General features: G+C 48.5%; 1 protein-coding gene across 1 annotated transcript in view; it reads left to right on the forward strand.

Moving 5' to 3' along the window:
- Positions 1–12816, forward strand: part of PTPRS (protein tyrosine phosphatase, receptor type, S) — a 98543-nt gene that overhangs the window by 9790 nt on the left and 75937 nt on the right. The window contains exons 2-3 of the mRNA XM_010562231.1: positions 9445–9590; positions 10549–10690. Of these exons, the coding sequence (XP_010560533.1) occupies positions 9445–9590; positions 10549–10690 (288 nt within the window). The remainder of the gene's footprint in view (positions 1–9444; positions 9591–10548; positions 10691–12816) is intronic.

Genomic DNA, 12816 nt, shown 5'->3' on the forward strand with positions numbered 1-12816 from the left:
TTACCACCTTCTTGTTCCTTTGCCCCTCAGTTTGATTAGTACCAGGGCGGGAGGGTGGAAGCACCCTGTGCTGGGTGCAGGCAGTAAGCGGAGAGAGAAGTGGTTAGTATACCTGAAACGCTCTCCATCTGAATTGGTTAGAGAAGGGAGATTGGGAAACTGAAGCACGGGGGGAGGATATTTGTGCGGTGAGGCCACAGAATGCATTGAAAAGCAAACTCAGTCTTGTATCTTCTAGATCACGTTCCCTCATGCGCATACTCCATATGCTGCTAAGTGCTGCCTCTTTTCCATCCTTTCTTGTGTTATGTACAGAGTCCCGTTCTGATGCTGGGCACCAGCTGCCTGACACGTTTGCTGTCCTTTACTGCCAAATACAGATCTCTTCACCCCCAGTGTTAATCCTCTATTTCTCATTCATAAAACTGAAGCCCACATGGTGCTCCAGGCTTCCACCATGCCACAGCTCTCACAGGATGGGTAGTCTCTAGTGTGTGCAGGCTACGTGGTATGAGGTATCAGATACCAGTTTTCCAGTGGGAGGGAGGGAGGGAAGAAGAAGGTCCAGAATACCATCCCACTCCCTGTAGAACAGGGACAGCTCTCTGTCCTGTCCTGTAGAGCAGTTTGCATCCTGTATCACTGCAGTGTGCCCTATACACTTCCATAAGTCACAGTTAGAAGAATGTTTTCCTTGGCTGTATTAGGGTGCCAGTCACTGGGGCTGGGACTGATCTGTGGCAGTGACAAATATCCTTTGTGCTATGGAGAGAGGTGGATCCTTTCCATACATACAGATGTACGATGGTAGCCTGGAGAAGTCCTACCGAAACTGGATGACTTCATACTAGCTGCTGTTCCCATGTGATAAGGCACCGTCCCATCCCTGAAAACTAGCAGTTTAAATAGACCAGAAGGAAGGATTATGCTTCCCTTCCAGCAGGCAGGATAATGTGGTTTTTCTCACCTTGGGTGTCAGAACTAGGAATAGATCTTTGGTAGCCTCAGTTTCATCCTGCCTCCACTGCTGCAAGCTCGTACCTCCTCTTCCAAAGGGTCTGTATCTGAGTGCATTGCAAATAGGAGCCTGAAGGCTGTGTGGATGTGCCAGATCCCCAAAATTACAAGCCTCATGGCAAGAACAGCTTGGCATGGTGCTAGCTATGAAAGGTCTGCTGCCTCATCCTGGCTGAAGGGAAAGGTGGGAGCTGGCAGCACAGGCAGGCGTTCAGAAAGGAGCGGGTGTTGGGGTTGTTGGACAGCCAGTGTAGTAAAGGTGTACAAAATGAGTTCTTGATCCTTCTCAGCCATTTTCTGCTTATGTTGAATCCTGTGCTGGGTCTTGTCCTTCACTGCTGTCCTTCCTTCTCTGGAGCCTTGCAAGAAAGGAGAGGGGGTAATCTTTCAAGTGATATTCCCCAGTGTCCAACAGGGGAAAAGCCTGTGTGCACCTGTGTATAACCCAGCTTTTCTGAGTCAGGTAAGGGCTTTGGTGGATCAGCAGCAGGGGAGTAGCAAGGTGGAAGTATTTCACTTCTAAGAAAACGTCCTCGGATCTTTTTTTACCCTCCTTTCCCCAACCTTGCCAGTCCCATCTCCCTGAAGGGAGCCAAGAGCTGCTGACAGTAAGAGGAAGTCTCTGTCTGAAGCCTATAATTATCCTGTCTGCCTTCCCAGAAAAGGCCAGTTGGGGAGCGAGCGTGCTTCTGTTTCATGGACCAGCCCTGCGTTCTACTGCCTCCCCAATTACTGCTTAATGGACTTTTTATGGTGATAAGACGACTGGGTTGGGGAGAAGTTATTGACGGGGAAATGGAATATAATTCACTCCCTGTTTGTTTGTTCTGTCAGAAAACCCTCATTTTAATTTTATTTGTAAGGCACTGAGAAACAGCCCTCGGGAAAAAAAGTGCAAAATCTGTCAGTAAACCCCTGGATTTCAAGGGGACCAGAGTCTCTGCAGGACCTCTCCAAGGGGTGTTTTCAATCTTGTTGAGTGTCTCCACGGAGACCCTCCCCGCAGCCTGCATCAGTCCTGCTCCCAGTTTGCAGCTCTCACTCCTTTCTTGAAGAAAAATGTAAATTATGGAGCCATCTTTCTTGCCTCTACCCCTCTTGCAAGTTCCCCCGCTCCCTAATGCTGCTGCTTTGAAATACGTACCCATTCCAAACATCACATTCTTGCTCCCCACTCTCCATCTGTCTCAAATTTGGCTGCTCTCTCCTGTTTTCATCTGCTCCGTGGTTTGTCTCCTCTATCTAATCTTCACTTCCTTGCTCTGGCTCTGAACACCTCCCTCCTCTCCATCTTGCTCCAGTTCTCTTGCATTTTCCCTGTTCACCTCTCCTTATCGCCCCTGATTTTCCTATCCTTTCTACCCTCTGCTCCCCTCTTTAGCTACCCCGTTTGTCGGTGTGACAAAGCTGTTCCTTTGCTCCTCTGGCCGTCCCTCCCAGGCTGTCCCCAGCTGCTCAGCACTCCCATCCCGATCCCTCAAATGCAGGGCATGCATCTGCTGCATGCAAGCAGACTGCAGCAGCATGCATGTGTAAAACACGTTTCCTAAATAAACCAGCAAACAAACACTCGGTGCATGGCTGGACCCAGATCTCACGTTCCTGGAGGGGTTTTTAGGAGGGGAGATGAAAGCACTACTGCTCAGGGCTGTAGTTGGGGGAGTACCTTGTGCTCCTTTTCCAATCGTGAGCCTGTCAGCAGTTGTGGAAAACGGAGATGGGGTTTCACTAGATCAGCAGAAAGTTTCAGCCCAAAAACCAAAGGGAAGGGGGAGGAGGAAGAGGAGAAGAGGGGGGTTTAACCCTTTACATGCCAGTGAGAATGCCGTTGGATTCCTTCCTGGTTGCTCTCAAAGTTAGCAAGGGGTGAGAAATAAGGAAGAGAGATGTCCCTGTTCGAGCTAACGTGACCTGGTTGTTGGGAGATTGCAAAGCTTTTGTCTCGCTTTTGTTTTTTATCTTCTTCTCCCACCAAGAAGTACATGTGGAAGAAGGTCTCTGAGTTCTGTCTCTAGTGATTTTTTTCGGTGGTCATTTTCCTTTGTATTACAGTATTTAGAGGCTGTAGCTGTGTGCAATACCACCTAGGGTGTTGAGTGCTGAACAGATCTGTTTGGAGACCATCCTTTGCTCCAAATTATTTGTAGTGTCTAGACCAAGGCAGGCAGGCAGGCAGGTGTGAGAAATGAGGATTGTCACCTCTGTGCTACATGTGGCAGACTGAGGTACGGGGAAGGGTGAGTGCCCAAGGTCAGCCGAATTTGCGTCAGAGCCAGAGATCTGAATCCCGATTATGGGAATCATCTGGAGCTTGGAAGAGCAGATTGGGGTGTGCTAACGCTAACAACAAAATAACATTGACCATGAATGTCTTAATGGTCTCATTACCTTTGTTCTTGAAAGGTAGAGGTGTATATATATGCATAAAAAAGGGTGAAATTTGATCTGTTCAGTGTTTTTTGAGGTAGGATAAAGGTTGTCATTGGCTAACATGTTCTGAATTTCTCTTGTAGCATGGGCATGCTCTCACGGTGGGCAGCTCCGCAGGGAAATGTGTGGCTCAGCACCCACAGGGCCGTTTGTTGAAGGTCGACTGGGAATGGTGGGCAAAAGAATGGCTGCTGTAAGCGTTTAGGAAGGCTATGATAAGCCAGCCAAATGGCAAGAAAATGGCCTGCCTGCTGTGCTCTTCCTTTTACTTTAGTTTCTGTGGTGGATCTCAGGTACAGCAGTGAGCCCTCTCCATTTCCCAGGCTGGGGATAATGAGTGTTTATTCACCAGCGAAGGAGGAGAAGGAGGAGCTGAAACGTGGCGCTTCGTGTGTCGGCACCGTGGGTCAGTGGGACCAGTGCGTGGGCCTCCACCAGAGCGCTGACAGCGGAGACCAGAGCCACCAAAAATGGAAGCAAAAATACGCGTTTTGTCACTGGCTTTCTTTTGTCTCCATGGATTGCTGCCGCTGTGGGCGAGGGGCCCTTTCAGCCACGCTCACGCTGCTCTCTGTGCTGGGGCCAGATGAAAGAACAAGTGGTTTGTCTTTATTTGTGGTCCATTGTCAAGGTGCTTTCCTGGGGGTGGCGGGAGGGGGCTGCGGAAGGGAGGGATGTTAAGCATGGAGGTGAATTTTGCCATCTAAAACCAGCACCAGGTCCCTGCTGTGGGGCTGGAGATGAGGGGAGAGAGCTGGGGGAGATGTGGAGACGACTCTCTGCAACCCCCTCAGGGAGAGCCTGCGGGGCAGAGGGACAGCTTACACACACACTGCCCATTCCCTCCCAAAGCAAGGGCAACTAATACAGTAATGCGGTCAGGGACCATCCTCTGGCCTTTTCCTTGGTGCCTGTGGGGTGAGACAGGCCTGTTACTATGGCGGTGGTGCCTCCAGGCCTCCCCTGTGGGGAGCGGGTGGAAGGGGACATGGTGGACATGTTGTCTCTCACCCTGTGGGAGCAACTTTCTGCCTCAGACCTGCCCTACAGCTGGTGGGCTGTAGCTCAGGAGGGAGGAGCAATTTAGGTCACAGTTGGGTCTCCGGCCATTTTGGCAGCAAAGTGTGTGGGGTCTTCTCTTCCCCCATGGCGGAGAGGTGGAGGGCAGTGTGCCGCTGGCTGGTCCCGTGCCTGTCGGGACTGAGGGTTTTTCCTCAAGAGCTTCACGGTGTAGGGCAGGTTCTGGCCATATGCGTGCGCTCGTGCAGCCCAGGCTGGAGGGGCAATGGGCTGTCTTCAGTCTGCTCCTGTTGGCCAACCCCACATTTCCCAAATTGTCCTGTATTCCCGAGCCAGCACCAAGCCGTTGTGGCTGAGGGTAGCTGGGAGGATGACAGGGTACTGGTCTGGCAGGCTGGCACAAAAAACGTTTTGAGAATCCATTTTGTCTCAGAAAGGCCCGGGGAAGTCAGTGTTTCCCCACTGGGAGCTGCCTCTCTCCTTCCCCCGGTTCAGGCTAACTCTGGTTGGCCTGCCCTGAAACTACCCAGAGAGCTGGGAAATGAGCTGGCAGCTGCCATACTGGTTTTACACAGCCCTCTGCACCACCAGAGCTTCATTCGACTGCCTTAGCTGAGCCGGTGCGAGTTTTCCCCTCAGCTTTTCAGGCTGCCTCTCCCATTTTGTGGCTGGAGCATACTGGGGTAGTGTGGAGAAAGCTGCTCCTACCGTGCGGTGTGGTCTGCGAGGCTAAATGCATCCCCGACCTCCTTGTTCCTCCATAAACCCACCTGCAGTGCTGGCAGGAGGGGCAGCCAGCTCAGTCTGGAGATGAGGCAAGGGAGAAGGATCTGTTGTGCAAGTTCATAACTGTGCTTTTTTTTTTCACCCCCCCTGTGCTCTGCTCCCCTCCAGCTGTCAGCTCAGATATGTTAAGCCCATTTGTGCTCCTGCCTCTCTCCCACCCCTCAAACCACCTCTGGGTTCTCCATCCCTTTCTGTCTTTGGCTTTTGATGTTTCAGACAGGCATATGGTGGCCAGCCTGTCTCCCTTGCTTCTCGTCCATCACCCACTATTCACCATGGCAGCAGTTCCTGAGGGACATTTGGGTTTAAAGGGTGAGATGTCCCTTCCTTTTCCCTACTCCTACATCTTTCAAGCTTCCTTGCTGTAAAGCTTCTCAGGCTGTTTTGTCATCTGTGTATCATTAGCAGGGAGACATTGGGGTTTTTTTTTACATGACTGCATTTGAAGAACTTTTTCTGCTTTGGTGTCATGTGAAAGAAGGAAGGAAGGAGAGGTGAGGCAGCAGCATTTTCCTTTTCTATGAGGAAAGCTGCCTTGGTGTGCAGCCCTTGTATGTGGGCTGATGTTGTACCGTGCTCCTCTAGTGCGTGTGCCTCGGGGATGAGTAGGAGACCCCACCCTTATCACCTCGCAGCTTCTTCTCAAAGTCTGCGTTAGAATTCACAAAATCCTAGCAGCAAATGTGCGTCATGTCCCTTCTGAACAGATGCCGGCACCGCCTATGTTTCTCTAGGTCTGTGCTTTGGAAAGTGAAGCCAACTGGAGGTTGTCTGCATAGGGGTGACGGGGAGGCTGAGCGCGTGGTCCCATCAGCTGCCCTCGACAGCAATCAGGGACGCAGGGCAGGAGCAGAGCTATCTGGAAGGGGTGGCAGAGGTTAGGTCGGAGGGCACACAATGTGCGTGCTGATAGTCTTTGCGGATGCAATTACAGAGCACGGGATGGACGGTGAATATGCGTCTCTTCCTTGCAGTCTGTGGCAACTATCCAGCATGTCACTTGCCCTGGCTGTTGCTTTTGGGAAGTGCGTAGGTGGTGGGCAGGAGTGAAGGGTTCAGTTTGACTTGATGGCTTTCCATTAAGCTGTAGAGAAGAATCACAGGTACACAGCAGCCATCCGGTCTTTTCAACCTTCTCTCCAGAGACCCAGACTCCGCAGGAAGCCTCTCGTAGTAGGAAAATTCTTTTAAGCTCCAGGTTTTTCCATTCCAGTTTTGATAGTGCAAAAAAACAGGTTCTGCTATTTTGCAAGCAGAGAAAGGGGAAAAAGAAAAATCTCTTGTGACCACTGGACCTAGGTGGAACTCAAACTGTCTTTCCAAGACTGACCTGTTCTCAACTCTCCGTGAGGGAAGATTGGTGAAGAGATATAAAATCTCCTGGATTGCAAGTATGTCATCTGGAAAACGCCTGTCTCTGTTTTTTTATTTATTTATTTAAAACAGAGGTCCTGCAATCTTGGCAAATGAGGGGAAACACATAAGCCCCTCTGAGTGGGCTGACAGTGTTTCACTTTCACATGGCACCTTGTTCCTGCCTTTGGAGGCTTTCAAAGCAATTTGCAGAGCTGAAAACTGAATTCTAACTGCATGTTTCGCTGCAAGCTAGACCTGGCACGGCAGAGCTGTGGCAGTCCTACGCAGCACGTAGGAATTTGTTTCAGCTTTGTGTCATCACCACCTTGCCTGCGATAGCGCTGGCTTTCTCTTTCCCAGAGGGGAGAGGGTTGTTCTGTGATTGGCGTGGGCTGAAGTGACAAGTGCTGCAGTGACTAGGGGTGCATAGGTGGAGAGCACAATGGGTGATCTGGCAGGGGGGGAAGAATCAAAGTCTGGAGCTCAGAGGCCTGGGCAATTTTTAAATCAACAATTTAGCTTTGATTTTCACCGATTTTCCAAGTGAGTAGCAAAATCTAATAGATTGTTTGATAGGGATTTCAGTTTGGTTTCTTTTCTTTTGTCTCTCGCTGTCTACGAGTGAGTTTATCATAGGCAGTTAAGCATTGCAGTGAGCTCAGGAAAGCAGCGTTCACAAAGCAGCTCAGCTTCCCTATTACCACACGCTACCACACACTGAGTCAACAGAGGTCCCCAAAAAGGGATGCTGAGCAATCACTCCAAGTTCACTATTTTTTGGAGCACCGTCCCTTTCTTCAGGACAGAAAGAGAACCTTATTTTTCTCCTCATCTGTGCTCTCACTGTACTGCTTGCGCCCATTTAAATGTATATGTGACATTAAGGATTATTAGGGGCTTTTATTTTAGGAAATGAACTTACATCAATACGGTGTTCTTAAAAGCCCTAGATGGTTTTGGCTGTACCTTCTGAATTGACTTCTGCAAACTCTTCAGGTATTGAACTGAGGAGAAGAGAGGAAGGAAGTCAGATTGTGGGCAGAGTGAGCATGTATATTTTAGCCTGAAGCAAAGTTTTGGTTTTGCCTTTCTCAGATGGAAGAAAGATTCCCCAGTGCCAGTACCTCCAGTGGCACTTGCTTGGTAACCTTTAGCTGTAACATTGCAAAGACGACTCTGACCTCTAAATATAGATTTGGATATTTATAAATCCGATGCTTTGTACACACAGCATTCGGTGGGACGTAAACAGCTCCAGCAAATTGTATTTACCTCCAGCATGGAAACAAATGCTTGATTGCATCACATGAGCTTGCTGAGTGGCTTTTATTTATATACTGCTGGCCACACCAGGCAGGGAAGGGGAGAATGCTTCCTTTTGTCTTTCGACCCCTAAAAGACCCTGGAGACTTCTCTCTAGCTACCATTTGCCCTCTTCTTAAGCTCTTTGGTAGGCTGTTTACATCTTATTTTATAGACTCTGAGTATGTACATATAAATATACACATTTCAGAGTCATGTGGTCTGCTTTTCTCAAGAATAACAGACGGGAACTTTATGATCTGAGTGATTTTATTTGAACACAGCTGTGGCCTTGTGATTTAAATATTTCAATAAATTTTAAACTAACTAGATGAGAGGAAACTGTGCAGGGAAAACAGGTTAGAGCACGAAGGAGGATTCCCTGAGGGCAGAGGCAATATGGGCTTTGCACAAACACTCCTGGCCTCGTCTTCCTCTCATGAGAAGGCCCTTGACACCTTCTGTGGTCAGAAAGCCCATCCCAGCATCCTCTCCCCTCCTTGCAGAGGTGCCCTTGAAGGCAGTCAGACATGGATGGAAATCAGTGACAGGGGTGATGGAGAGGTGCTGCGACCTCAAGCGTTGTTCCTTCGGGTGCAGTCAGGCTAAAATGCAGCCCCAGGCTCTTTGAGTGTGTTTGTTCAGGCATCACTGCACCTTTGAGCATCTGGTTATGAGAGGAGTTTGAGGAGCTTTTGGCTTCTTCCTTCAGCAGTGTGAATTCCTTGGTTTTCTCAGATGTCTCATGATGAGAAGGGGGAGAAGAGGAGAAGGGGGAGCTGCAGGAGCAGACTGCAGACTTGGCTGGCCATGTTCTTGGTCTTGACAACTAGGTTGTTTTGAAATGATCACAACTTTAGTTTGTTGGGCTGTTTCCTATCAACTTGCCTGTTCTAAAGGATGGCATGCCTGGTGCTGTGTAAATGTACCAGTGAGGGCCAGAGGAAAGATTTGCAGATGAAAACAGAGGTACTAAAAGCCAAGGAGGTTTCACATCCTAAAGCCACTGGCATCAGCCTGTTTCACACCATCATCCTCAAGATCTCTTGTGTGCCAAGTTCCTGCTCCATTTGTTTCAGGATCCATCTCCCACTTTTTACCCCTGCCTTGGGTATGTTCGTATAAATATCCCCCATTCCTTGGTGGTCATCTGCTAGGATCTGGGGAGTGCAATTCAGGGTTTCTAGATGTTGTTTTCAGCTCTACCAGCTTTTGGTAATTAGATGGGCTTTGCAAGGGCAATTTTCCCTGTGCAAAACAGTTTAAAAGTCCTCTTTTCAGAAGTAAAAGAGGCCTTGCAACATCATTGCATTGAAATCTCTTTGTAGGATCAGGCTCTTAATCATTTTGTGCTGTAGCTTCTCCATATGTAAAATGAAGGTAAAGACTGTTTGTTCCTAAGAGGCCAAGAGGTTTAATTTCATCTGGGATCATTAGAGAATAGCAGTGATAATGCTACCATTAATTACAAGCAGTGTTTGTTAGAGTTTGTCTTTCCTTGTGCCAATGATGATATTTCTTTTTTTCTTAAAGGTCCCCCTGTGTTCATTAAAAAACCTGTGGACCAAATCGGTGTGTCGGGAGGGGTGGCCTCCTTCGTATGCCAAGCGACTGGAGACCCAAAGCCACGGGTCACCTGGAACAAGAAAGGGAAGAAAGTGAACTCTCAGAGGTTTGAGGTAAGAGATGTCCTTGAAATCTGTGTCTGTGTATGTATAAAGAGAGAGAGACTGACACAAAGCAGCTAGTGCTCTTCTTTGGCCATTCTTAGACCCAATAATAAAGGGAGGTTTGGAAGGGGAGGAGTTTTAACAGCAGAAGGAGTGAAATGCAAGCTCTTGGCCATGTCAACAGCTGGGTTTGTTCCAAAGCAAGAGGGAACTTGGCTCACTTAGGTTATTGGAGTTGTTTCTTTTGTTCTGTTGGTTTTTTCCCCCTCCTGGGATAAAATATAAAGCTGCCTTCTTCCTTCCCTAAGAAACCCCAACTAAGCTGGTACTTCTTCAGCTCTGTAAATGCACCTTTCATACCCATCCATGGCTCATTATTTTAACCCTGAGACAGCCTGGAGTAAACATTACAGTTGCTGGCAACCAGACCCAAGCAATTGGCATTGTTTAGATAGAAATGAGAGTGGAGGAACAAGGACTAGGAGGTCATCCTGTGGAATTTGCTGTGGGACTCAGCCCTGCCAGGCAGCTGCGTGCTGAGAGGAGCTTTGTGGTGTCAGCTGCCCATGCAGATGGAGGAACAAGGCAGGGGTTCATTTTTATTTTGTTTTCACTTGGTCTGTTTCCTCCTCCTTCATCACAGTTGTACTCTGAACACCCACCCCACACACACCGTCACCATGGCTCATTCTTTCAGAGCGTTTGAGGTGTACATAGCAGTTTTGGTGGGTCAGTGGTCAGAGATGGGGTTTGGCATGCAACAGTTCTGTCACCTTGAGGTCAGTGGAGACACAAGTTGACCATGTCGGTTATGTGTAGGGGATTGTGGGGCAGCTGCTGAAGTGTGTTTGTGAGTGTGCGTGCTTGTATACATGCTGGTGCCTCCTTTAGAAGCAGGAATGAACCTTCTACTTGCAACCCAAGGAGGCTTACTATGTGTGTGTCTCTCTTTTCCTTTATCCCCCAGACAATTGAATTTGATGAAAGTGCAGGCGCTGTTTTGAGGATCCAGCCCCTCCGGACTCCCCGGGATGAGAACATTTACGAGTGTGTTGCTCAAAACCCTCATGGGGAGGTCACCGTCCATGCCAAGCTCACTGTCCTCCGAGGTAAAGAGCATGCCAGTGTCACAGGAGAGAAGGGACCCTTCAGCTTCTCCCTTCCTTCAGAGAAGTGGGAAGGCTGTTAAAAAATGCATGGCCAAGGCACAAAGTCCTCCTTTTTTTTGGTTTGTTCTGACCTGTCAGATCTGTTTGCTGTTACTACCCCAGAGAGTCATAAAATTGTGATGTAAGAAGAAACAAGGCTAAAACTGGACCACTTTAGGAAGTTTGATGGGATAATGTGCTGAGGTTCCTTCCAACCTGAATTATCCTATGACGCTATGATCTTCCCTCCCCTCCAATAAAAATTCCTTCCCCAGGTTTATGAGCAGCACCAGAATCTCATCATTCTCCTCAGAAATGTGGCACCATTCATCTAGACACCCAAGAAAACCTTCTTCATTGAGGAATCACTTAAGGGACTGAGGTTAAGATGATTATGCATCTGCATTGGCTTTCACACAGTTGGCAGCAATGCCAGTCTCTTACCTTGTGCAGGATATCTATTTTGCCCTTCTGGGCATCTTCCCTCTTTCCAGAGGTCCTTTGCTCCAAGCACTCTGCCAGAAAACAGTTCCCCTCTCCATTTTGTTCTGGTTCTTTTTTTCACTTGTCCCTCCTGTAGAGGATGTTTACATGGATGCCTCCTTCATGTCATCTGTTTGAAATATGCTCCGTAAACTTGGTGTGGGGGAGGGACCAATATGCCATTGCTATGGGTGCCTCTGGATGGTTACTGTTACTGCCCTGGAGATCTGTAAAATCACTGTGCGAAACACTAAGCTAGGTGGCTCACTAATACTGACCCATTTTATGGGAAAAGATACGTGGTGTTCTCTGTTCAAACCACAGGGCAATGCAAGTGATCCTGGCAGAAAGGGTATGGCGGATAACTGCCTGAGAGCTCCTGAAGGGAGTTCAGCTTGGGAGCATTGGCTATTGAAGCCATCAGCAGGAGGTGCTATAGAAAAGCCATGGGCTTTTGAATAGGGGTACTTGCAGTGAGAGCCATTATTTCTGCAGTGAGCATGGCTAACAGTTTTAGGTGCTCCAGGCAGTGTGTGATCCTTGTAAGGCCAAGTGGTAGCTCTGCCTGTATGCCCGTTGCTTTTTCTTCAGCAATTTCAGTGTTCTCTCCAAGAGCATCTTAAACCCTTTTGTTTAAACAGACAGTGAGTGCATCCTGAATAGTGCAGAGTGAAATTTGTGTGCAAATCCCCAACATAAAGCAGTAAATAAAAACCAGACATAAAGGGCACATGGCAAAGCCCTTGACCACCCCTTGTAGCAGGGAATATCCCTTCTGCTTCCCACCTGGCAGCTCTGTCTTGTCAAGATGCTGGCTGCCTTGGAGCATGCAGGCCCATGGTCCAGTCATGCCTGACAGATTTGTGTAGGTGCACTTAAATCTTTGTGTAGCTCCTTTGCCTGGCATGGCATTTAACCTTCTGTTAGCGGTACGTGGTGGGATGTACCTGTCAGGAGATTGCCCTTGCAATCATATTCAAAGTTTCTACCCCTTGAATTTAGCTACAAGCAGTGGCAAGAGAGAAGGCTGTCCTCCAGCTGCTGCCCTCACAAATCCCCTGGATTCTCACAGCATTTTTAAGGCACTCTTCACCAAAAGAAAGCTGCAGTGTATGGGAAATGACGAGCTGAGCTCAGTGACTGTCCTTAAGGACCAAAGTTCTTTGTACATGTCTTTTTGCAGCTCTTCCTTCCAGTATCGACATCATACACATCCGCTAGAGAGACAGATGACAGAGCAGGAGCTACATCTCCCCACTGCCTGACTAATTACGCACTTTGCTGATCCCACCAGAACATTATTACTGTGTGCTTTGCTCCCGTGTTGTGCTGCTTTCACAAGCACTCCTATTCTGTTTGCCTAATAGGACCTTGTTCGGTAGCTTTGTTAACTGACTGTGCAAGAGCAGCTGGGGTACTCAGTTCATGAAATTTGGGGGGGCAGTGATTAGCTGCAGGCCTGGGCCAAGACATTGTTGAAGAGCATCAAGGAAGCAGTTTTGATAGCATACCCTCCCCTTCCCTGCTCAGTTGGAGTTATTCCATCCTTAGTCTTTCCTTAGGTTTCATGCAGCAAAGATTGTCTCCTCTTTATCCGCATTTTT

This window comes from Haliaeetus leucocephalus, unplaced genomic scaffold (genome assembly GCF_000737465.1).
Source record: "Haliaeetus leucocephalus isolate CR32 unplaced genomic scaffold, Haliaeetus_leucocephalus-4.0 Scaffold157, whole genome shotgun sequence".
Classification (NCBI taxonomy): domain Eukaryota; kingdom Metazoa; phylum Chordata; class Aves; order Accipitriformes; family Accipitridae; genus Haliaeetus; species Haliaeetus leucocephalus.